General features: G+C 41.8%; 1 protein-coding gene across 1 annotated transcript in view; it reads right to left on the reverse strand.

Annotated features, from left to right (window-relative positions):
* LOC140741797 (FYVE, RhoGEF and PH domain-containing protein 3-like) overlaps nucleotides 1-25630 on the reverse strand; it is a 282274-nt gene extending 256644 nt beyond the window's left edge. Inside the window, exon 1 of the mRNA XM_073072191.1 lies at nucleotides 25379-25630. Within this exon, the coding sequence (XP_072928292.1) occupies nucleotides 25379-25523 (145 nt within the window). The 5' untranslated portion in view covers nucleotides 25524-25630. The remainder of the gene's footprint in view (nucleotides 1-25378) is intronic.
* Between the last annotated feature and the right edge of the window lie 330 nt (nucleotides 25631-25960).

Here is a 25960-nt window from a genome sequence, read left to right on the forward strand (position 1 = left end):
CATTAGGACCAGTGGGGAGATATTTTGGAAGCAGAATGGAGGTGAAGGGAAAATGCCCAAGCATAAATCCTTATGCAAAACAGTAGTGGTCACCAAACTTTTTAAGCTCAAGATCCCCTACCTCAGCCTTAGTGAAAGGCAAGATCGACCCTACTAAATCGGTTAGTCACACGCATGCGCACCGGGCAGAAAAGACCGGAAGTAAAACCCTGCAACCCGGAAGTAGAAATAATGTATGTACACCAGGGGTCACCACCCTTTTTGCACCGCGGACCAGTTTCATATTTACAACATTCTTGTGGACCAACCGACGGGGGGAGTGGTGTTAAACACGACCAGAATACAGCGATACTCGAAGCAGGTTCCTTATGTCCAGTCTATTCCACAATTTAGTTTACGTGGCTCTCAGCACTTGCTTCTGTCCCACTTGCTCACATTTTTTCCACTGAAAAAACTTGGTGGATTTGTCTTTAAGTGCAGGATGCTTGGACTCAAGGTACCGAAGCAGTTTTGAGGGCTTCATTGCCTCATTAGACAGCCTCCCGCCCGTGGCTGGTCATGGGTGGGGTGAGAGGACAAGGTAAAGGCCGGAGGTCCCTGTGCCTGGGTCACAGTCCAGAGAGAGCGACCAACTGAGCGAGCGAGGAGTGCGACAGGGCACCCGCCCCTCCCCCCCGTAGGTAGGTAGGATCTATCGGCCGACAAAAGTTTGGCTCGATGGATGACTTTCAGTAGATCGCAGCGAGTTAGCGGCTCTGCTACTTACAAAATTCTGAGCCCGAATTAAGTCGTCTGCGAATATTTTAGCACCGGGTTCCCCACGAACATTTGGTGTGCTAAACAGGTTTAGAGGCGGCGCCCATTTGTCCGCGCTCCGGACCAGTAGCAACGGCACTTCCCGCTGGCCACATGAGGTGGCCAGTTACCCGAGGCCAACCAGAGATCCCTGGCACTTGGGTATCCCTGCATTTAGGCGACTGATGACCTTGCGTGGGTAATGACTTCGCGTACGTTCAAGTTCAACAGTGGGCATGACAGGGAATGAGGAAAGGTGCAGCTGACTCATATTGTTTCATACCGCCAAATCGTATCATTTCCTCATGGCCCGGTGGTTGGGGACCACTGAAGTACAATGCGTAGTGCATGGTGGGGGAGCTACACACATGCGCACTGGGCAGAAAGAATGGAACTAAAACCCCGCAACCCAGAAACTATCTCTTAACAGTATTTGTGTATTTATTGTTCATTTTTTTCAGGATCTACTGGGAAAGTCTCAAAGATCGACCAGTCGATCGCGATCAACTGGTTGGCAACCACTAAAATACAGATTAGCATTTGACGCTGGGCAAATCTTTACATGTTCTAATATAAATCATTTCGCCAATCATCCCCAGTTTACTGCCAAGGTTGTGCTGAATTAACTACGGACAAATTTTACTTTATTCCCTAGCCCAAGGATGGAAATTAAAACAGCCAGGACATCTCCCAGGGGAACAGGCAAGAGTTGGAGTTGACTCAATGGTAATGTTTTCCATTCTTGAATTGTCTAATGATACTTCCCAACCATGTTCTGAGAACATATAGGCAACAAATTGGACTCGGCTAACATTCACAGGGCCCTAGCCTGGAAAAAATTGATGGACTGGTGAGAGGTGGGAAACACATATACAGGCATTGGAGAAGAATTCTTTAACACTCTTCTTAATGCTTGGTTTAAAATTTGGAAACATAATCTCACTTGCAAATAACAAGATCAGTTTGTAACAGTTCAGTTCAGACAGCACAACCCCACAGTGTCCTTGCAAAACATCACTTCTCAAAAAAGAAAAATATGCAATCATGTGAAAATATAGACCTGTAAGAATGAATATTAATGTGTGGCTGATTCACTGACATGCTCTACAGTTATGATAGGGCATCACCAGGAATGACAAACACTACTTAATTTGTTGTACTCAGAAGGTACCAAACAGCCACTGTGTGGTTAGTTATTGTACAGCTCAGACTACACAAGTCCAACTCATCAGCCAAATTCAGGTTTATTATGACTGTCAGCTTTGGAAGATACACAAAAACACAGCATCAGCTTCCTCATGAAGGCAGCTAAAACAGATTATTTTGGAAATAGCTGGAAGAAATGTCAATGGTAATGAGAATAGAAATGACATATCAAATTCAGCAGAAAATTATTTTTTTTTACCATTACCATGCAAGATTTGTTCAGAACAAATGGAAGCAGAACAGTTGGGTGCTGATTATAAATCTTTCTTAAAAAATCAAATTCAACCACCTGCATTTATTCTATTTTAAATTACTATTGATCAACCCAAATGCCTTGCCCAGCTTTTATAATATGCAGCACAACTTGTAACTAATTTCAATGAAAGCAGCTTATAAGGATCTAGTGTTTTCATGGTATGGATTCCATATAACCATATAATGACATTTTCCAATGTCATTTAGTTCAATAGATTGGCTAGCATCCAATTTTTATAATGTCATCAAAGTGAATAAACAGCCAATCACAATTAAAGAACTCCAGGCACCAAACCAAGAAGATTAAAACTAAAGCTACAATTTTAATACACTTTATTAAATTTTATTTCTGCAGATAATTAAAGAGAGGAACATTCACATGCGGTTGAAAAGCTTTTTTATTTTTAAGTCAAATTAATTTTGAAACATTATGAAAGAATTACAATCCACACACACAAAATAGCTTTTTTATGGGCTGATTCTTGGGGAGTAATTGTGTCTTAATACACCATTAAATACTCACTTAAATTCATGTAACAGAGCATAAGATTTGTAGATTTTTAGAGCATAAATAGCATATAAAAAATCTTAAATTTATGTTAGTTTAATTGTTTTCTGTTGAATCCATAGGAGGATATAGTCATAGAATCATACAGCACAGAATCAGGACCTTCAACCCACTATACACATACGGGCCCATCAAGAGGGCATCTATACTAACCCACTTTTACAAATCTGCTATTTGGCAGCACTTGCTTCATAGCCTACTATGCCTTGGTGTTTCAAGTGTTTGTCCAGTGTCTACATCTTCCACCCTCTGGGTAAAACTAAGACTTTGTCAGATCCCCTCTAAATCTCTTATTCCTTATACTATAAGCCTATGTCCTCTGCCACAGGGAAAAGATTCTTAATACCTACCTTATCTATGTTTTTCATAATTTATATATTTTCAGTCAGGTATCCTTTCAGCAATCTCCGCTCCAAGGAAAACAAATTTACTTAATCGAGTTTCTTCTCATAAATGAAGCACTCCATCCTAGGCAACATTCTGGTGAATCTCCTCTGCACCTTCTCCAGTTCAATCGTGTCCTTTATATGTCCCTCTAGAGTGTGACAATAAATAACTGTTGCGCACAGTATTCCAGCTGTGGCTTAGAAGAGCACAGCTTGTGATAGAGAGTTAACTCACTGACAGCGGCTTGAGGGTTTCCTCGTTACACACTGCACGACTGGAGATTCCAAATTTGCTGTCAGTCTTGCAGTATGTGATAATGACATACAGATGTAGAAGCTAGGCCTGACGCTGAAAAACGTGTACAGTATTTCCAGCACTTTTCTTTCTAATACACTTCTCAGCTACCAGAGTAACTATGTCATTTGTCTTTCATAGAAATACAAAAGGTTTAATAGATTATATTTCACTGATTCTTGGCCATCTTTTATTACACAGGAAAATGAGGTGTACAAATGAAGCTTCATTTTGGAATTACAGAAAAGCTTCTCAGCATTTCTGAACAAAATAGGAATATCAAGATTTTTTTTGAAAGTCTCAATGCAAAACTGTTGTGCTCTGTATTTCCAAATCTACTCATATTTCTACTGTGTTAGTTACAATTATCATTACAAGCTTAATCAGAAGGGATTATTTTATTCAAGGGATCACTGGAACAAAAAAGTATAGTTGTCTCAATTAGTTCAAATCATTTTGTGAAAACTTATTTAACAAAATTTAGTTATTGGGCTTATGGGGACTAAGTGTACGTCAAATTAGTCCCTTGTGATCAAGAAGACTTGTTTCTACTCTGCATTTGTGGTTTCTGAGGACTTTTGAGGCTTATGAGGAACCATATACTCTTTCTCAGACGGGTAAGGTTGTGTCTGAAGGAGCCAGGCAGGTGGGTATTTTGTAAGGTGTTGCACTCTTTCTGCTCCTCATGTTCCCAATACATGGACTCAAGTTTTTAAAACCACCCTGAATGCTCCTTCTGCACTCTGAACAGTCATGGGCTAAAGGTTCCAAAAGTTAGTGGGAATGTTGCATTTGCCCAAGAAGACTTTGAAACTTTGGACCTTATTGAAGCTTTTCTTCTATCCACCTGGTAATACCTTCTCATGCCAGAGCTCAGGATAGTGTGTCTGGTTTGGGAGCCTGGTGTAGGGCATGGAATGATGTGCCTTATTGAAGAGATTCAAATTAGTACCAATGCTGCGGATGTTGGCTCAGGAGAATGATAATTCTTTACTACGATTCCACTGAATCTGGAGGATTATGCACAGATAGCTTTGTTGGTGCTTTTCCAACCCTTAATGTGTCCCACAGTGTCCCACAAAAGTGGAGAACAGGATTAATAGTCTCATAAATTTTGTGGGAAATACGAACATCTTTTTCCTCAAATAACCATAGGTTGTGTTTACATACTAAAGGAGAAGAAATGGATGCTGAGATATGGAACGTGGCCCTCGTTCTCCTGCATCTCACCATGAACCTTTATTGTAAAAGGATGGTAGTTTTGTAGAGGTCTTTTGTCTTTCCATTGTTGACTGTAAGGCCTATTCTTCTTCTGTGAATATGCTGACAATGTTTTGGAGGTCAGCCTTGAACGATGTGCAAACATAGGCATCATCTGCATAGTGCAGCTTGACTACTTTGGTTTGGGTGACCTTGGTTCTCTAGTGTGGTCACATGGCTTTCCCCCTCACACTGAAGATTACTCCACTGCTGTGGAGTGTTCATTGGAGGCAAGGTGCAACATCGTGGTCAAAAAGACTAAGAAAAGTGTCAAAGCAGTGAAACAGGTCTTCACTGAGATTAGATCTGATGTAAACCCATTGGTAAGGATAATGTTGTCCATGCTGTTGTGGAGCAAATATGAAAATAGAGGTGAATTGCTGTGGGCAGGTGAACTTGGGGAGGGTGTTCCATACTCCCTCCCAAATGACGGAGTCAAAGGTTAGTGGTGGAAAAAGCAAGCGTACAATGTTTGGTACTGCTCCCTATACTCAACTGGGTGTTGTTGTACAGTGAAGATCACGTCCACTGTGGCTCTTTGTGGAAGGAATCCACACTGAGATTAGGGACCAGCTCTTCACCCATTGGGAGGAGACAGTTGAGGAGGACCCTAATGTCAGGCCTGCACAAATAGAATCCTCTCAATCTCCACTCAACAAACAGGAGTCACCTGCCACTCGTTTCCCTCTCATCACCTGCAACCTATTTAAACCCAGCTCTTATCCACAGTCCTTGTTCACCCATTGAACCAGCAAGCCTCGACCAGTTGCTCCTAGCCTTCGGTTATCTTGTTGCCTGTTGTGTTTAGTATCTGTTTTCTCTCTTGTTTTGTGGCCTCTTGTAGCTCGTTATTTTGCAATTTATTAGTAAAGCATCATTCACTGCTAAATCATCTCTGCTGCTCTGCTTTTGGGTCAAGCCTCCTCTACATTTCCTGACAGGATGTGTGAACCAGCGGTTGACCTAGCAGAGTTTGCTTGCCTAAAGGAAGTCATCTGTTGACGTGAGCACATGGTTCAGAGTAGCAGGAAACTATTGACCATCTGTTCACTATTCTTAACCAATTCTCTGCCTTGATACTGCAACATAATGCAACTCAACTCGAAGCCCCGGATTCCGGTGCTCAAACGCTTCAAAGGATCCCCATGCTGAAGCCACAATTTCCTGCCCTAGTGCATCTTGCACTTGGAGCTCTAGCCATCTCTGTATTTTATATACCAAGCCAAAACTGCCTTCGTCATCTCTCTGCTCATTGGGTGAGCTCTGACCTGAGTCATCACTAACTTGGAAAATAAGATCTCTATTTGTAACAGATATGAGGATTTCACTATTGAGAGATGCCGGGTTTTTGACCCGGGAAGTGGAAGGGAAGCAGCGGATCAGATACTTCGCCTGCATCAAGGTTCACACTTGGTCCTGGACTACACCATGGAATCTAGGACCCTCATGCCAGAACATGGCTGGATTGAGGAAGCACTGCCGGCCCATTACCATCACTGCCTCTCAGAGCACTTGAAAGATGAGCTGTCTAAGCAGGAGATGCCCACCATCCACAAAATCCTCATCACTCTGGAAATGCAGAGAGAGGTTAGGGAGAGCACCCTTAAACAACCCATTCCAGGAGCATAAGCATCAATGGAGAAACAACTTGTGTGCTTACTGCAGAGTCACCTTCCAATGGGGCCACAGTGATCATCACTGTGGTGGACCAGTTCTCCAAGGCGGCCCACTTCATTGACATCCCCAGACTTCCATCAGTCACTGATACAATGGACATGTAGTTCCCCACCATGGCTTCCCACAAGACAGGCCCACAATTCACTTCCCAATTCTGGCAAGCCTTCTGTGCCCTCCTCTGCACCACAGTGAGTGAGTTTGTCCTCTGGCAATCATTCACAGAAAAACCATCAATTAGAAAGAGCCAATCAGCAAGTGGAGAGGTTTCTGCAATGCTTCACTGCCTCTAAACCTTCCACATGGAAGGAGTATCTGCTCTGGGCCAAGTTTTCCCACAATCTACACACTTACTCTGCCATGGGTATCTCCCCTTTGAAGTGCTTCATGGCTACCAGTTGCTGTCGTTCCCCACAGAGGAGGCAACAGTGGAGGTCCTGTCCACCAGGGCCCTGGTCTGCCGATGCCAGAATGTTTGGAAGTGGGCATGCAGAGCCATCCCAGCTGCCAACCGTGCCTACTGCCACTAGGCTAACTGCTGTTGGCACCCAGACAGACGACTCTGGCCTGGAAGCCTTGCCTGGTTGTCCACCCGAGAACTGTCCCTGCATGCTGACTCCACCAAGCCCTCGTCCCAGTTCATCGGTCCCTTCAAGATTACCCTCCCCATCAATCTAATCACTTACTGTTTCCAGCCACCACTGTCCCTCAGTATCACACCTACTTTCATGTGTCTTGCCTGAAGCCTGTTGTTCATGGACCACTCAACCCACCCGAGCCTTCACCTCCAGAACCTAGGGTAGTGGAAGATGGTCCAGAGTACAGTTTGCCTGTTGATGGATTCACATCGTTGAGGAAAGGATGTGCAGCAGGAGTCCCATCTGCTGCCAAGGCCTTGTTACTTCTTACCTTTCAGAAAGGAACCTTTTCAAGTGCTTAGCAACACAAAATGACAAAACAAAACAAAGACACAACTAGGCTTCCCAACCCCTCAAATCTGCTCTGGAATTCACTATGGTCATGGCTGCTCTGCCCAGGCCTTAATACCTCTCCTGTGCCTGTTCCTCATAGCCCTGAATTTCCACATTTTTCAAAAGCCCTGGCTTGAAGAACCTGCTGTGGGTGATGGTATCAAGGGTGTATCAAGGTCAGATGAAATGTGTCAGATGTTCCTTTCAACAAGTGTTGATTGTGCCCAATGAGTTTTTTAAAAACTGGTTCAGAATGGGTACTACCTTAAAAACTAATCCACTAATTAACTCATCAAAAAGGTTTAGTAACCTTACAAAAACAAAGATAAAATTATTTACGTGGCATTTTTCTGAACTTTGAGGTAAACCAACATACTTTGCCATCTATCAATTAAAATTTAATCACAATTATAACAGAGAGAAACAAATACCAATGAGATAATAACCAGAGGATTTTCTGAAACTGTTGACAGTGAAAGTTTGGCTTGGGCAGGTGAACTCCACTGCTCCACTATGAATAGTACCATGAGATATTTTATGTCCAGTAGAGATGTATGTTCTGATGACCCTTTGTCTGGTATTTTCCCAGTGATGACCTATTTTTAATTAACATTGACTGCTGCCTGGATTCTGATTAAATTAAGTATTACTTAGTGTGAAGCCTCTTCAATTAATTAACTGGCTATCCTGACTTTATTTTCCCAACATTCATCCTCTACTTAATTCATAATCTCCATCATTGTCAACCTTTACCTTGTATTTATTGTATTATTTCTTATTACTTAATATTGGTAGTTGATGAATTTAAAGCAATCTTCATTTAATTCAACAATTCAGTTCCCTTCCCGCTTCTTCTCTGGCCTTTCCATGTAATCAACATCTTTTCTCCTTAAAATGTTATCTTTGTTCCCACCTGTGCAGACCTACCTAATTAGAGTGCACTTATATGATGTTAAGTTAGCTAATGTTCTGACTGAAACACAAACTGAAAAACAATGCTGGGTCCCTAACAAACTACTATGACACATGTGAATGAACTCCTATGAAACTGCATCATTATGGGTCTCTTCAGGCCTAATGACTATGTTGCAAGCAATGAAAATTACCTTCAGGCTACTGACATTCTGAAATTAAATAGTGTTCTTGCAAAATAAAAGCATATGTCATTCATAGATGAGGTTATGTAAAATTTGCAAGGCTCAACATTTCTGTTCTAGGCAAGGAAAATAAGGAAGAGGATTCTTGGGGATAGGATTTATGAGCGATTGGAAAACCATAGCCTAATTAGGGACAGTCAACATGACTTTATATGGGGCACGTCATGTCTTACTAACTTGATTAAGTTTTTCAAGGAGGTGACGAAGGTGACTAATTAAGGTAAAGCTGTGGATGTTGTCTACTTGGATTTTAGTAAAGTGTTTGACAAGGTCTCTCACGGAAGGCTCATCCAGAAGATTAAGATGCAGGGAAAGCATAGTGAATTAGCCATTTGGATTCAGAATTGGGTTGCCCATGGTAAGCAGATGGTGGTGGCCAATGGGACTTATTCAGGCTGAAGGTCTGTGACTAGTGGTCTTCCACTGTGATCCATACTGGGCCTCTGCTGTTTGTGATTTATATAAATGATCTAGATGAAAGCTTAAGTGGGTGAGTTAGTAACTTTGCAAATGATACAGAGATTGGCTGTATTGTGGACAGCTGAAGATTGACAAAGGATACAGCAGGATATAGATTCATTTGCAGATTTGGGCAGAGAAATGGAAGACTGAGTTTAACCCAGCCAAACATTAAGTGTTGCACTTTGGGAGATCACATGTAAAGAGACTGTCAATTCAAGATTCAAGATTGTTTAATGCCATTTCCAGTACACAAGTGTAAAGGAGAACAAAATAATTACTTATCTGGATCTGATACAGCACAAAAAAAACCCACCATAAGACACGGAACACAGCAGTGAAAAAAAAACCACAACAAATATAAATATATAAGATAGATTATATACATTGATTGATTGCATGTTCATAAAGTGACACTAGGTACAAAAGTGTCTATGCATAAGACGACTCTAACAGGAAATGATAAAGTAGTGGTGGTGTGGGCTGTCAAAGTGTGGGTTAGTGGGTGGAGGTGCTGATCAACCTTACTGCTTAGGGAAAGTAACTATTCCAGTGGCCCTGACATGGATGCTACGTAGCTTCCTCCCTGATGGGAGCGGGACAAACAGCCCATCAGCAGGATGGGTGGGATTTTTCATGATGCTACTGGCCTATTTCTGGCAACTTTCTGCAAATACATCCTTGATGGCAGGTAGGCTGGTGCCGGTGATGCATTGGGCAGCTTTGGCTTCCCATTAATGGCAAGGCCCTTAATGGTGTTGACGTGAAGGATCTTGGGGTTCATATCCATACCTCCCCGAACATGACTGCACAGGCTAACAGGGCAGTAAAGAAGGTTTGGCTTGCTTGCCTTTATTAATTGAGTTAACTACTCCTGAACGGAGTTCAAGAGGAGGGAAGTTATGTTGCAGTTTTATAAAACCCTAATTATAGGAAGGATGTCAGAGCCTTGGAGAAGGTACAGAAGAGATTTACCAGGATGTTGCCTGGATTAGGGGACATGTGCTATAAGGAGAGATTAGACAAACTTGGGTTGTTTTCTCTGGAGCAATGGAGGTTGAGGGAAGATCTGATAAAAGTTTATAAGATTATGAAAGGCATAGATTATGAGTAGACAGCCAGTATGTCTTCCCCAGGGTTGAGATGTGAAATACCAGAGACACACCTTTAAGGTGAGAAGGAGTGTGGTGAACTACATATACCTGTCTGGACACACCCCCACTGACTGCTCCTGTGGCTCCTCCCACAGACCCCGGTATAAAGGCGATTGAGGCCTGAGCCCGGACTCTCTGTCTCCAGGATGTAGTATGGTGGTCAACCACCGCTTGTTCTTTCTTCCAGTCAATAAAAGCCGATATCTCGCCTTCACGTCTCAGAGAGAGTTATTGATGGTGCATCAATTTTATTGACTGTAAGTTTTAAAACATGGCAAGCATTTTACGTCCGGAAAGATTGAATTTGGATCCCCAAAACCCTGAAGCAGTTCTTGCCTTTGAACTCTGGCTTGCATGCTTCCAATCATACTTGGAGGAGGTTAGTGCAACTGAACCCGCTGTTATGCACCGAATTCTCCTCTCGAGGGTCACCCCAAAAGTTTACTCACTTATCAGAGGCCTGCCGACCTACGAAGGGGCACTGGACGCCCTCAAAAGACAGTACCTGCGGCCGGTGAACACCGTCTACGCAAGACATCGCTTAGCTACGCGACAGCGGCCTGCAGAATCGAGCGCCAAGTTTCTCCAAGCCCTACAGACACTCGTGCGGACTTGCAACTGCAAAACTCTCACGGCGGAACAGCATGCGGAGCTCTTGGTACGAGACGCCTTTGTTACAGGAATCAGGTCAGTGTATGTGCGCCAGTACCTGCTGGCTAGGGGCATTGCTACTAGTCGGACCACGAGTTATAATCCCCGGGGAAATGGACAGGTGGAGAGGGAGAATGCCACAGTGTGGAAGGCCACACTTTTAGCCCTTAAGTCAAAAGGGTTGCCGGTCTCTCGATGGCAGGAGGTCCTCCCTGAGGCACTCCACTCAATCCGCTCCCTGTTATGTACGTCCACCAATGCCACCCCTCAGGAGCGCCTATTCTCTTTTCCCAGGAAGTCTGCCACTGGGACCACCCTACCAGCTTGGCTGACGTCCCCAGGGCCAGTGCTGCTCCGGAAACATGTGAGGAGTAATAAATACTCCCCACTGGTCGAGAGAGTTCACCTTCTACATGCGAACCCCCAGTATGCCTACGTGGTCTTACCTGATGGGCGGGAGGACACGGTCTCCGTCCGCGACCTGGCGCCCGCAGGAGCAGCAGACCACTACCCCGAACACTCCACGGTAACTATGAACCCTGTACCCGAGGTGACACCGCGCACACCGAGCCCTACACAGACTCCTCACGACACTCCTATACCAGGCGTCTCGTACGCATATATACCAGGCACGCGTGAGGGATCACTGACGCCTAGTGGGCTGACACCTCAAGTCAGGCCAGAACCAGCACAACCACCGTCTCCGGTGCAATCACAGCCGGTGCTACGTAGATCGCAGCGATAGATTCGACCACCTGATAGACTTAACCTGTAAATATACTTGTAAGAAACTTCGCCACATGGGGACTCTCTTTTAAAACAAAGGGGGAGGTGAATGTGGTGAACTACATATACCTGTCTGGACACGCCCCGTGCTGACTGCTCCTGTGGCCCCTCCCACTGACCCCAGTATAAAGGCGATTGAGGCCTGAGCCCGGCCTCTCTGTCTCTAGGATGTAGTATGGTGGTCAATCACTGCTTGTTCCTTCTTCCAGTCAATAAAAGTCGATATCTCACCTTCACGTCTCAGAGAGAGTTATTGATGGTGCATCAGGAAGTTCAAAGGAGATGTGCATGGCAAGTTGTTTTACAGAGAGTGATGGGATGTGCTGCCTGGGGTCATGGTGGGGGCAAATATAACAAAAGCACTTAAGAGACTCTTAGATAAGTACATGAATGTGAGGGAAATGTAAGGATACGGACATTTTGTAGAGAGAACAGATTCGTTTACTTGGACCTCTGATTAATGAGTTCAGCACAACACTGTGGGCCGAAAAGCCTGTTCCTGTGTTGTACTGTTCTATGTTCTAACTAGTACTGGTCACTACATATGGTCTTAACATCTTTTTGCTCAGATTCTAAAATATATTTTCCCAGCACTATTTTCAGTTTTCAGCAAGCAGATGTTTTTAACACCCATCTTTTTTTTAAAAAAACAATACAAAAGTAATAGCAAATTGTTTAGGTTACCAGAAAACAACAGGGAGATATTGTCAGAGGACTTATAATTTATTTCACAATCAAGGAAGTAATTAGTTTGAATAATTTGCTACGCTTAAGGCCACATAACTTCTTTGAAAATTGGATAAGAAGTTGGATCTCTAATTCTATATTTTAGCTTTCATTCCATGTAGGAAATAACCAGAAGTAATATACAACTCAATACAGTCAAACATTACATTTCAGTGCATAAGCCTCTGTACAATGTTATCAAGCATACCCTTAAAAAGAATGTGGATTCCCAAGAGCACCCATCTCCCATGTAAAATAATCTCCATCACATCTGTACAACGCAAGCTATATTCAAGACACTGTAAAAACAAAATACAACTGTCTTTCTTGGTCTAGAGAAAGAGTCATGAAAATGATTTTCCACTGAAACCTGCAAATGTTATAAATAGAATATGCCTGTGCCTTGTCTACTTAATTCAAGAAATATCCTGAGGCAGACCAGAGCTCTCTTTTGAGCATCTATCACATGGCTGGCATGTGATATCTTCTGTAAAAGGACTGTAAGCTGCAAGCACATTGAAAAAAGTTTACATTTAATTTATGAACAATGTTAAATTTGACATAATCTTGAGAGTTAATGTAATCTCTGATCCACAAGATTTTCTATTTTATGGGGCCAATACATAATACTATCTATAAAGAACCCTCCTACATTCTAGCTAAACTACTGTTAGTATGTAATCTTTCTTTTCAGGCAATGAGGAATTATGAGAGGCAATTTTAAGAAATCAAAAATCCAAGCTGCAATCCGATATTTGAATCCCTTATTGTTAAAATTATACAGAATGCATTTGAAATAGCCATGAATTTACGAAGGAACAACTCAGACAAAGATTGTTTTCTTCACAGTTTCTCACTGAATAGAATTCCACATGATGTGTTCATCACGCTTTAATGTTCTGACTTCCTCAGACACGTACAGGTCAAAAGTTGTATTAAATGCAGGAAACAAGTGGACATTTGGGCGAAGTTATAATTTTCAACATCATTTTGTTTTCCACTTTCCTTTTAAGTTTCAATCAATAAGTATATTAGAAATACTACTTTCTCTATAAAGAACTACAAATATAAATAACTACTTTGTTTAAACATAGTTTTTTTTCCAAAAGATATATACATTCAGTTTTACAAAACGGAAAGGTACTTCCTGAAATTATAGTTCTGGCAGACTGTTCTATTGTTAAGGTCCCTGCAGGATTCTACACCACTGTTGCAGCAAAATAAACTACACAAAGTCGACAGCCAAACCACCATTTTCTGTTAATGAAAAGGTTTCAGTGTTTACCTAAACAAGTACTTTCAGTTGCTGTAGATACAAGGTCAGTTACAGAGAGCCTTTAAGCTGATGGTATGCTTGCTCACTTTGTTTTGAAAATACCAACTTAATTAAAATACTGACTCAGAAATGTAAAAATCACATACTTCACAGCTACAGATTAGTTGTCCAGTTCCACCATTCAACATCATTATAGTCAAAATATTAAATACTTGCAATTAATTAAATGAATTTACACAGAGATGTATTGTCTATAGCCCAAACATTTGTTTTTATTCTTAATCAAACTCCAACATTTGACCTCACATAAAATTCATCCACCAATTTTAGTTTTTACTGTTGCAAAGAATTATACATTTCTCTGACATTAAATGTACCTATTGAAACCTACTGAATTATTTGAGTATAACATGGTCGCCTGCAAGAATATATTAGCCTTGGAAGATTCCAGCATAGATCTATCTGTATCTCCTGATTTTAGAACATTACTGGGAATTTGATCAAAAATATGAAAAGGACATGATAGAGTCAGTGAAAGTAAACTTTTTCCACTAATTGCAGAGTTCAGGGCCAGCCAGTCCTTGTAAGAAACCTTTTACAAAGTCTAATATGTTTAGAACACTTGTTCCCGACTACTGATGCTAAATCAATTGCTAGATGTAAACATATGAGAAGTGGACTATGGTTAATAGAAGGTTGTAAGATAGTATAGATGTGGCCATGAATTTACAATCACAGATCAGACAAAATCTCACTGAATGATGGAACTGGCCGAGGAGCTAAGTGACCTATTCCTATTCCTCATCTCCTACCCAATTATGATAAACTCTGATTTGAACACTTTCTGGTTCGCAATCCATCAAAATAATTATAACCCATAGCAACACACAAAGGTCTAATCACCCAGTTACAATGCTCGATTTTGCTGGTACAAATTGCAAGCAATTTGCATGGAAGCCATCTGGTGCAGCTGTATAATAAAAAGTTCCACTTACCATAATTTCTAAACATTTTCCACTGAACCACCCCCACGGCACAGTTTCACCAAGAAGGCAAATTTTAAGGAGCTAAATTTGGGTACATTATACGATAAATTACTAAGAAGAGCTTCCATTTGGAGGACTTCCCATTTAGAGTCTGCATGCAGATTCTGAGAATCTATGTGCAGTTATTGTACAAAAGAACAAACAGGCACATAATTAATCAAATTATATAGTGGTAACCAAGTACTCCAAGTTTATCTGTTCACCATTAAAAACAATCAGAATCATATGAACTTAAGATTCTTCCTTTTAAGTAAGAATACATTGAGGCAAGAAATCTATGCAATGCCACAAAAATCTTTGTGCTTAACCTCTACCACTGAACATACAGCGCCTATAAAATGTATCCCTTGGAAGTTTTCAAGTTTTATTGTTTTACAACATTGAATCACAGTGGATTTAGTTTGGCTTTTTTGACACTGATCAACACTCTTCTGTGTCAAATTGAAAACAGATCTCTACAAAGTGATCTAAATTAATAACAAATATAAAAAAACAAAATAGTTAATTGCACAAGTATTCACCCCATTTAATATTACACACCAAACCATCACTGGTGAAGCCAATTGGTTTTAGAAGTCACATATTAGAAATATTGAGATCACCTGTGTGCAGTCATGAAGTTTCAATTGATTGTTGTAAAAATGGACTTGTATCTGGAAGGTCCAACTGCTGGTAAGTCAGTATCCTGGCAAAAACTACACCATGAAGACAAAAGAACACTCCAAGCAACTCCACAAAAAGTTTATTGAAAAACACAAATCGTGAGATATATATATTCTAAGTCACTCATATATTCTACAGCATAGCTGTAAATCTGCCTAGATCAAGCTATCCTCAAAGAGTGAGCGAGTGACTACGCAAGAAGGGGACTAGTGAGGAAGGCCACCAAGAGACGCATGACAACTCTGGAGAAGTTACAAGCTTCAGTGGTTGAGATGGGAGAGACTGTGCATACAACAACAGTTGCCTGGGTGCTTCACCAGTCGCAGCTTTATGGGAGGGTGACAAAGAGAAACCCACTGTTGAAAAAAACTCACATGAAATCTTGGCTAGAGTTTGCAGGAAGGCAAGTGGGAGACTCTGAAGTCAGCTGGAAAAAGGTTCTATGATCTGATGAAAACAAAATTGAGTTTTTTGGCCATCAGACTAAACACCATGTCTGGCTTACGCACATCGTCAAAAATACACTATCCCACTGTGAAGCATGGTGGTGGCTGCATCATGCTATACGGATGTTTCACTGCAGCAAGCCTTGGGAGGCTCATGAAGGTAGAGGATAAAATGAATGCAGCAAAATACAGGGAAATCCTGGAGGAAAACTTAATGCACTCTGCAAGAAAACTGTGACTTGGAGATTTGTTTTCCAGCAAGACAATGACCCCAGGCTTAAAGCCAAAGCTACACAGGAATGGCTTAAAAACAACAGTTAAATGTCTTGGAGTGGCCAAGTCAGAGTCCTGACCTACAATCCAATTGAGAATTCATGGCTGGATTTGAAAAGGGCTGTTCACTCACGATCCCCATACAATCTGACAGAGTTTGAGCAGTTTTGTAAAGAAGAATGGAGAAAAATTGCAGTGTCCAAATGTGCAAAGCTGATGGAGACTTACCCACACAGACTCAAGTCTATAATTGCTGCCAAAGGTGCATCTACTAAATATTGACTTGAAGGCAGTGAGTAATTATGCAATCAATTATTTTGTGTTCAATAATTGTCATAAATTCAGACCAATTTGTAAACATTTGTTTTCACTTTGACACAAAAGTGTCTTTTTTCTATTGATCAGTGTCAAAAAAAGCCAAATTAAATCCACTGTGATTCAATGTTCTAACACAATAAAACATGAAACTTCCAAGGGGTGTGAATACTTTTTATAGGGACCATAGACTTAGCAGTCATAAAACACGTGACGTGAATTTTAAAAAGTGTTCATTTTTTATTTTGTAAAATGAGACTTCAAAATATGCACTACAAACCTTAATACTTTAATGGCATATCAAAACAAAAAGATTTGGCCACCCCAAGGGTGAATGAGCAACACTTTATATTCCATCTGGGTAGTCTCCAACCTGATGGCATGCATATCAATTTCTCCTTCCAGTAAAAATTGTTTCCCTTCCCCTCCACTCTTCTTCTATTTCCCACTCTGGCCTCTTACCTCTTCTCATCTGCCTTAATTTAGGGTGTGAATGAAGTGCCTATCACTTTTTCCTGGAGTCCCTCTTCTTTCCCTTTCTTCAATGGTCCACTCTCCTCTCCAGATTCCTTCCTCTCCAGCACTTTATTTTTCCTACCCACCTGGCTTCAACCTATCACCTTCTAGCTATCCTCCTTCCCTTCCCCCAACCTTTTGGTTCTGGAATCTTCCCCCTTCCTTTCCAGTCCTGAAGAAGGATCTTGGTCTGAAACGACGACTCTTTATTCATTTCCATGGATGCTGCCTGAGAGGAATATGGGCCAAACACTGGCAAATAGGAATAACATAGCTCTCAAACTTTTGTGGTGTGAGTATTACTTGCCATTTTTCAGCCCATATGGCAATTACTTCATTTGCTGCATTACAAATGACATTGACTATTGTGCGATCCTGAGCAAATATTCCCACTTGGCATCTTCTCAGAAACTTTTCTATTCATGAACTTGTCTTTTAAACATTGTAACTGTATCCACCTCTACAGTTTCCTTAGACAGCTATGTTAATACAAGTGTTAGGCAATGATATCTCTAAAAAGAGAGTGTAACCACCTAACCCTATATTTAGTGACATCACCATCTCCAAGTACCCTAACAATCAACTTACCACTGACCAAAATATTCTCCAGACTGGTCATATAAAATGTTGTGGTCAGAAGACTAAATCAGGGGATAGGTTATCTGCAGCGACCAACTAACTCTTGACACCTCAATCACAGGCAAGTCAGGAGTAAGTTGAAGTTCTCTCCACTTGCTTGGAAGGCTGCAGCTCCTACAACTAAACAATCCTGACAAGTAACCTAGTCAAAGCAGCCACTGATAGGAGAGGAGAGTGGACCATTGGAGAAAGGGAGAGAAGAGGGACTCCAGGAAAAAGTAATAGGCACTTCATTCACACCCTAAATTAGGAGTTCCCAACCTTTTTTATGCTATGGACCCTTACCATTAACCAGGGGGTCCATGGACCCCAGTTTGAGAACTCCTGCCCCAAATATTCATTCCCTCCACCACCAGTGTAAAATCAGTGGAGTGTGCGACCAAGTAGAAAACACACTGCAGTGATACACCGATAGCATCACCCAAACCTACAATCACAACCTCCCAAAACAAACAAGGCAGTAGACACATAGGAAGACCAACAAGTCACACCAATATCTTGACTTGTTAATGCATCACCACTGCTGGATCTAAATCCAATGGATCACGGGAGTACTTCCACAAGGAGCACTGTAGTGACTCAAGAGAGTTGCTCACCATTGCCTGCTTGAAGCCATTTATGGATGGGTATTAAATGCTGGCCTAGCCAATGATAATTTACCCATTTTCCAAGATCTGATGGAAAATAAAAACATTATCAATTTCATTCCAAGGGATTAAAAATCTACAACTCACAAATCTCTGTATGAAGATGTTTGTGATCTTAGTCTGAAATTGATCAGGAATAAATTACTTTTTAAGTATATTTATAGTTTCTTTATTCCAACTTCCATTATCTGCAATTCATGATTAACTATACTACTTGTGATCAAACAGACTGACATTAATTTCTGATTTCAAATTGAACATAACCAGTACATAATTGCTCTGAAGAGCTACATATTGTTTTACATATGAATGGAAATCCATAACCAATGATAAATTATTCCTGACAAATATTTGTAATGGAAACATGAAGAACAACAACTTTTATTGGTAACTTTAATATAGCAGAGGTTACAAGGCTCTTATCAGGATTTTTTGACAAATAAAAGCAGAATCTTAGTCACATAAGGAGAAAATAAGATAAATGGTTAAAAATTTGGTCAAAGGGGTATATTTTGCTGAACATCTTAAAACAGAGCTGAGGGTTTATGAAGAAAATCCCAGAGGCTTGGTTAAAATCGCTGAAGGCACAGCTCTCAATTGCAGAGAACTCAGAATTGTAGATAATCTAAACACCAGAAGACAGAGATCTGAGAGTTTTAGGGCTGGAGGAGATCACAGAGATATAAAGGAGTAGGGTGAGATTTGTAAATAAAGATGAAGCCGCAGTGTTTAGAAGGAGCTCATTCATGGCACACAAGCAGAAACGATGAAAAACGATCACAACATGAAGTAATAGAGACAAAATTCATAGTTACAAAAGCAGCAGAAGTGAGGCTCAATTCCTTAATTTTCAATTCTGATGATTAATGCAAGCAAGATACTTAGAAACATTAAATAATTTCAAGCAGAATTATAATTTACAGATGGAAACACAAGTACTCCTGTGTATATTCCCACCTCTCCTTGTATCATTAGGCTGCAATTATTTACAATTTAGGTAAGGAATTGCACTCAGTAACCTCTGTGGTCCAGAAATTCTTCTGTAGATTAACCGCAAGGCCCATTGCATGTCAATGCACATTCTGTGCCCTAACTCAGCACTGCAGTCAGAGTCTTTCCCCAGGGATGGAAATGTCAAATAATAGAAGGCATCGCTTTGAGGTGAGAGTGCGAAAGTTTAAAGGAGATTTACATGGCATGTTCCTTTCCTTTTGCAGAGAGCAACGGGTGCCTGAAATGCGCTGCCAAGAGTGGCAATGGAAGTAAATGTGACAGCAACGTCATATCTGCCTGTCTGTGTGGGTGGGTGGGAGGAGGGAAAGAAGCTTGTTTTGTTTTGTTGTTGTTGTTATTGTTGTTGGTTAGTGGAGCATTGTGGAGCTTGCTACCTGGTGCCGGAATGTGCGGCAACACTTGTGGGCGGCCCTCAGCATACCCTCAGACTGTGATGGTTTTCAAACACAACCAATGTGTTCCACTGTATGCTTTAATGTCCATGTGGCAAACAAATGAATCTGAACGTTTAAGAGGCATTTAAAACAGACAGGGAACACAGGGACACAGACCACCTACAGGCACATGTACAACTGAAATGAGCATCATGACTGGCACAGACATCATGGGCCACAGGGCACATACAGATGCTTTACTGTTCTATTTTCAACGCAATATTCTCTTACACACAACGTCCAAGATGCCTGGGACATTCAACAAGCAAATAAGAAAAGTTAGGGCACAGGACGTGGTACAGAAGCTATGGCAGAAGTTGAGAATCAGGAATTTGGGGCAAGAAGGTCAAGCTGACACAAACAGCTACTTTTGGAAGCGGGATAAACTTTGCATCGTTATTATTGGAAGAGTTATGTTTCAAATGTAGTGGTAAGATTAGCAGGAGGAAGAGTCCAAAGTGAGGTTAGCCTGCAACCCTGATCCCTGTGGATGACCTGCAACAAGGGGAAACTCTGGGCCGAAGGGCGCTGCCTGCAGTAGGTTCCATGCACCATAATTCAAAGATTGGAGAAAGCCTCACATTCATCACGGAAATTAGTTTCTGCATGCGAAACTAAATTTGCCAGACATGCATTACGATCTGTTGGATACCACTGTATATGTCCAGAACCTACAATGCATCCTGTGCATGGGGAAACTATGTGCAAAAATCCTGATCATCATTACAGTTAGCCTAAGTATCTGATCACACTCACTGGAAAACACTTTGTGCAGCCCACATAACTGTTGTCCAAAAGACAGGATTCCTAGGCCCATTACAATTTTATTTTAAAAAAATCATTTTCAAAATTCCAAAAATCTGCTAAGAAATACCCTCATGAAACCAAACATTATTCTCATTACAAGTTAGGTTATGTTCCTGTAATATCCAGCTCCTTTAAATATTCACAACTGGTAAATTGCAAACTCATGCTAACTAACACAAAGTTAGTGACCATCAAACACCAATGAACAGAGTATTTCACAGGAACTGAATATTTCGCTTTTTGAGGATGGTTGATGGGTGTGTAGTTAGGTGTTGAAAAATGGTGTCAGACCAGCTTCAGAGCATAATAGAAATTTGCACTTAAAAATGTTTCTGATGTGGGGAAGTATCCCACATCCACAATCAAACTGATGCAAACAGGGAAAAAAACGGTAAGGTGGATAAAATAAAAACAGGTGAAGAGAATAAGTTTCAGAAGTCCAGAGCACAGGCCTAGGTAGCCGCAAGCACAGCTGCTCATGGGAGGGTGAATGACAAAGAGGTCAAGATTCAGTGGACTGGTGACAATGGGAGGTGGGAAATGGTGATAGTGGTGAGAGGGAACTGGAAGACTTGAGGAAGATTGAATCAGACAGGTGAGACATGAATGAAAGAATTTTGATATGGAAGTACTGTGGGACAAAACACAGACAGAATCAGTAGAATATTGAAACAGTGTGGGATATGATACCGAGTTGTGCATGTGTCAAATTTAGAGAGGTGCAGCAGGGAAGGCTGGCAAGAAAATCACACCAGATAAGGCATAACAGTCAAAAGAACTATAAATGGAATAATATATTTTTTTCTTCACAAGCAGAGGACATTGTTTCAGTGCATGACTTCAGGATTGAAGGACGTCCTCTTGGAACTGAGATGTGGAGAAATTACTTTAGCCAGAGGGGGGTAAATCTGTGGAATTTGCTGCCATGAGCGGCTGTGAAGGCCAAGTCATTGGGTGCATTTAAGGCAGAGGTAGATAGGTTCTTGATTAACCAGGGCATCAAAGGGTATGGGGTGAAAGCAGGGGAGTGGGGATGACTGGATGAAGTGGAGCAGCCCATGATTGAATGGTGGAGTCGACTCGATGGGCCGAATGGTCTTACAATGAAATCTTATGGTCTTATGCAAGACTGTTGGGGGTCATGGATTGTATCAGGTGTGTGTGATGCAGCCTCCTCTATGTCCTGATCAATGGTCTCAGCCTGAAATGTCAACTGTTCATTCCCCTCCATAGATACTGCCTGACCTGCTGAGTTTCTGCAGCCCTTTTTTTTGTGTTGAACAATGTTTCTAGCATCTGCAGAATCTCTTGCTCTTATCTTGGGGATTTCTGTCCAGACTATTGTGAAAGAGATCTTCACAAGGTCTTTGCACTGGTTAGCCGAAACAAGGATGAAGGTATTAGCAGAAAGTAATTTTGAAAAAAAAAAGATGTCGGGATTAATTTTGCTTCTGAGGATGATTCTGGAGTAGTGGGAAGGTTTAGAAGGAAAAAAGCCTCAGATTGCAGGATGACCATACAGAAGTGCATAAAACCATGAAGGTTTTTTTTTCAGAAAAGGGGGAAACTAAAGGGCAGAGGTTTCATATGAAAAGTGGAAGATTTTCTGGGACCTGAGGGGGCAACATCATCAGGTAGAAGGTGCTGTGTGCATGGAATGAGCTGCTCGCAGAAGCAGTTGAGCTGGGAACAATAACAAAATTTAACAGCCATTTGGATAATTACATGGGGTTTAGAGGGATATGAGCCAAATGTGGACAAATAGGATTAGTTTGGTGGGCACCATAGTCAGCATTGAAGAGTTGCGCCAAAGGGCCCATTTCTATATTTATTACTCTATCACTCACATAGTCTAACCAGACCTGGCAAGGAACAGCCAGATCTATTGTGCAAAAGAAATGCTCAAGTTTACAGCTTTTCTGGGAAAATACTATCTGCTCACAAAACAGCAGACAACCTTTCAATCCCTTCCATAAATGATTTTGCCCCTTCTCTGCCAAGGATCTCATCTCACGCTGTTCTCCATTTGCAGTGGGGCAATAACTCCATCATCACTATTTCTTGCTCATCTATTACCAGGAGCTTAGTGCACTCCTGTTTTCTGTCTCATGCATCATACCATATTCATGCATTCTAGTATTCACTCAGCCTCCCTCTATAACCAAATTCAATCCCGTCTCCTCTAAGAAACATCTGTGTTGAATGGAAAGAAGCCAACCGCCTGAGACCTCTGCCATTGGTCCTCCCCCTTTCATTCTTTCTCCCCTCCTGGATTGTTTCCTTGCATGTCAGCAAAAGAAGATTTCTTCTGATTTAAATGTTCCATATTTTAAAGGATGATACTTGCTCTCCATTGCACACTCAATGGCCGGAAAAGACAGATAGCCAGTGTGCAAGAAGTTTAATATCAATAGGGGAGAGCTAAAGATTAAAGAGAGTAGATAAAATCTCATTCAAGATGGACTGATGGAAGCAAATTACTAAATGTCAAATCCTGAAAATGGAAACTAGATTTAATTATCTTCCCCAAACTAATAAACAGGAGATACTTTAAGTATTATCAGTGTTGCAATTACTAGTCAATTCCCCAGCTGATATTTTTTCTACTTTTATCTGACAACTTTTCCCAAGCTAACTGAAATTTATAATGCCTAAAAACTTCAACAATAAAGCCAAAATTCTGTATATATTCTCCAAAGCTATGATCATCTGTGCCAATCAATATATTTATTAACAAAATAATCAAAATTATCTCTGTCCTAGTCCACCAAATATTCAGAACCACTGTCCAGAACTATCTATCACAACTGTGTAGTTGGTGCTCACAGGACAGGGAAACTGTCATGTGCAATCTGCATGGCCCCTTGGTACAAAAGATAGAAATCCATGCCACATTTTCCTGTGAGAGCTTTTCATCTACAACAGTGGAGGAAATAAAATCACAATGTCCTGGTCACTATCTCAAAATAACAACAGATAAAACAGCTTCACCCTAAAAAAAATAATAATCTGGGAACAGAAACACCAGCATTCAATTTATGCAACTTCTTTTAACATTACAAAAAAGTACTACCTATTAAGAAGTAATCCCAGAGAAAATATAAAATCCCACATAAAGAGAAGATACAAAAGCATAAAAGCGCGTGCCACGAGGTTCAGGGATAACTTCTATTCCACTGTTAACAGACAGTGGGATAGAAGCTCTTGTGCAATAACCTCACAGTCTACCTTGTCATGACCTTGCATCTTACTGTCTGCCTGAACTGCATTTTCTTCATAACTGAAACATTTTGCTCTGTATTTGTTACTGCTTTTCCCCCTGTACTACCTCAATGGACCGATGTGATGAAATGATTTGTATTTCTGGCATGCAAAACAAAGTTTTTCACTGTATGTGACAGTAATAAACCACTTCAGTTTAAACCATCCGAACAGATTTTTTAAAAATTATCTTATGGCAGTACATGTCTGATGGACTTCTGTTTGACAGAGAATTCTTAAATGATCTGTTTCTGTGCTCCTGACGTACTCCAGTGACAAACAAGTAATTGAACACAGTCAGCCGATAATTTTCCAAATATTCATTTCAAAACCAGAAATGGTTCATGACTCAAGAAGTGACGGGTACAAGCCCAAAAGGACATGAGACTTAGTGAGAGGAGGCTGAGGGGTTGAAGCATATGATTTCAGAAGCAGTTGTTTGAATCCAGTTCCTTGAATCTTCTACTTCATTAAGCTTTTTTTAAATTTTCTGCTTCATCCAATATCGTCCACCACCATGCTTCTCTACTCCCAGATCCCAAGACTATGTACGTGATAATGTCCAGTGTTCTCTGGCCCCAGAACCAGATTGTGGTTCCTAATTCCAGTCACCTCCTTCCCCAGTGTTTCCAGCTGCAAAGCTCTCTCTGTGATCCCAGATCCTATTCCAGCATCCTTACAAGATCCATCCCACTGTCCCAGTCATGTGGCCAACCAGTCCCCATAATCGTTATGACACCCAGAGCTGCAGGTATAGTTGCTGCTGGTGGGCAGGAACTCCACAGCATAAAATCATTCAAATCCTTTCATTGCAGCTTCTAGACTTGAAATCAGTTTTATGAAAAGTCCTAAAATAAATAAGCTAAAACTCCAAAGACATCACTATTGTCCTCCCAGGAAGGAAGCTTGTCAAAGTCACCAAGTTATCTCCATACATGATTTCAATTTACCAGTTTACTGAGGTAGCCTAAATTACTGGGATCTCACTGGGGCTTCTAGGGTTCGACAGGACTAACCGAAGCGAAGGGTCTCGGCAAGGAAACGTCGACATCGCTTCTCCCTATAGATGCTGCCCGGCCTGCTGTGTTCCACCAGCATTTTGTGCGTGTTGTTGGTTGAATTTCCAGCATCTGCAGATTTCCTCGTGTTCACCCTCACCTTACAAAGCGAGAGCAAGAGTGGGAGAGGTCAGCGTTCATCGAATGGATGGGAGGGAAATGCGAAGAGCCTCAAGCCAACCTCTTCCTCTTCCCTCCCGAAACCCTCACCAACCGGAATAACTTGTATTTCGGGAATTATTTATGCACAAAACTCTCTCCTGACCGAATATTACAGCAAGTGCTAATCATATCTCACATCTGTAAATGTACACCTTTACGAAAAACAGCGAGTAATTTTGAAACAGTCGCTGATTTTCGGCCAGAAGTATCATGTTAAAAAAAACTTCATTACTTATCTAAAAAAAACATAAAGAGCCCCCCCCCCCAATAACTCAACCGCCCGTTCTTCAAGGCTCGCTTAAATATCGTGTCAATCAAAGTTCAAACTCAATGTACAGAAAGTAAACGGATGCCCAGCAGCTAACTTCTATCCGCCCACAGGTCTTTCATCAAGTGATGCCAGTTTACAGTCAGGGAAGAAGAGCCGGGCACTCCCCCAGATGTGCCGCCAGCTGCCCGGCTTTGCTCTTCAACTCACCGCGTGTGGCTGGCGCGGCTGTCCCCCGCCGCGGCGGGCTGCGGCTCGCCTTCTCCCCGGGCTCCTGCCGGGGCTGGCTCAACGGTGACAGCCTGGAGTTCAACTCGTGCAGAAGTGCCGCTTTCTCTGCTCTGCCCAGCTGCATCCCCCCTGCTTTTCCGCGACCGGGCACACTCCAGTCTGCGGCGGCGGCGGCGGCGGCGGTACCCCCGTTACTCCCGTCCCGGCTTTGCCGACGAGCTCCCGGTCCGGTCCTTGCGCGCGCCGGATTGCTCGCGCGTGCACGGTCCAGCGCGCGCTCTCTCTCTCTCGCCGCTTCCCAGTCTTCCCGGGGAATCAGGAGCTTTTCGCTTAAAGTTCCAACTGCCTCAATATTTTACAGCCAGTGATTTCGCAATGTTGCCGGCATATAAAACCTGCCTCCACTCCCACCCACCCCTATCTCAGTTTTTTTTTAAATCTTTTCCAGGAATAGAGATTAAATTTGTTAGAGCGTCAATTCTGGCGGAGCAGAACATCTGCTTTTTGAAGTACCTCCTTCAGATCACTCCCAGTCCCTACACATTGGAGCTCAATAAAACC

The sequence above is a fragment of the Hemitrygon akajei genome, chromosome 19 (genome assembly GCF_048418815.1).
Source record: "Hemitrygon akajei chromosome 19, sHemAka1.3, whole genome shotgun sequence".
Classification (NCBI taxonomy): domain Eukaryota; kingdom Metazoa; phylum Chordata; class Chondrichthyes; order Myliobatiformes; family Dasyatidae; genus Hemitrygon; species Hemitrygon akajei.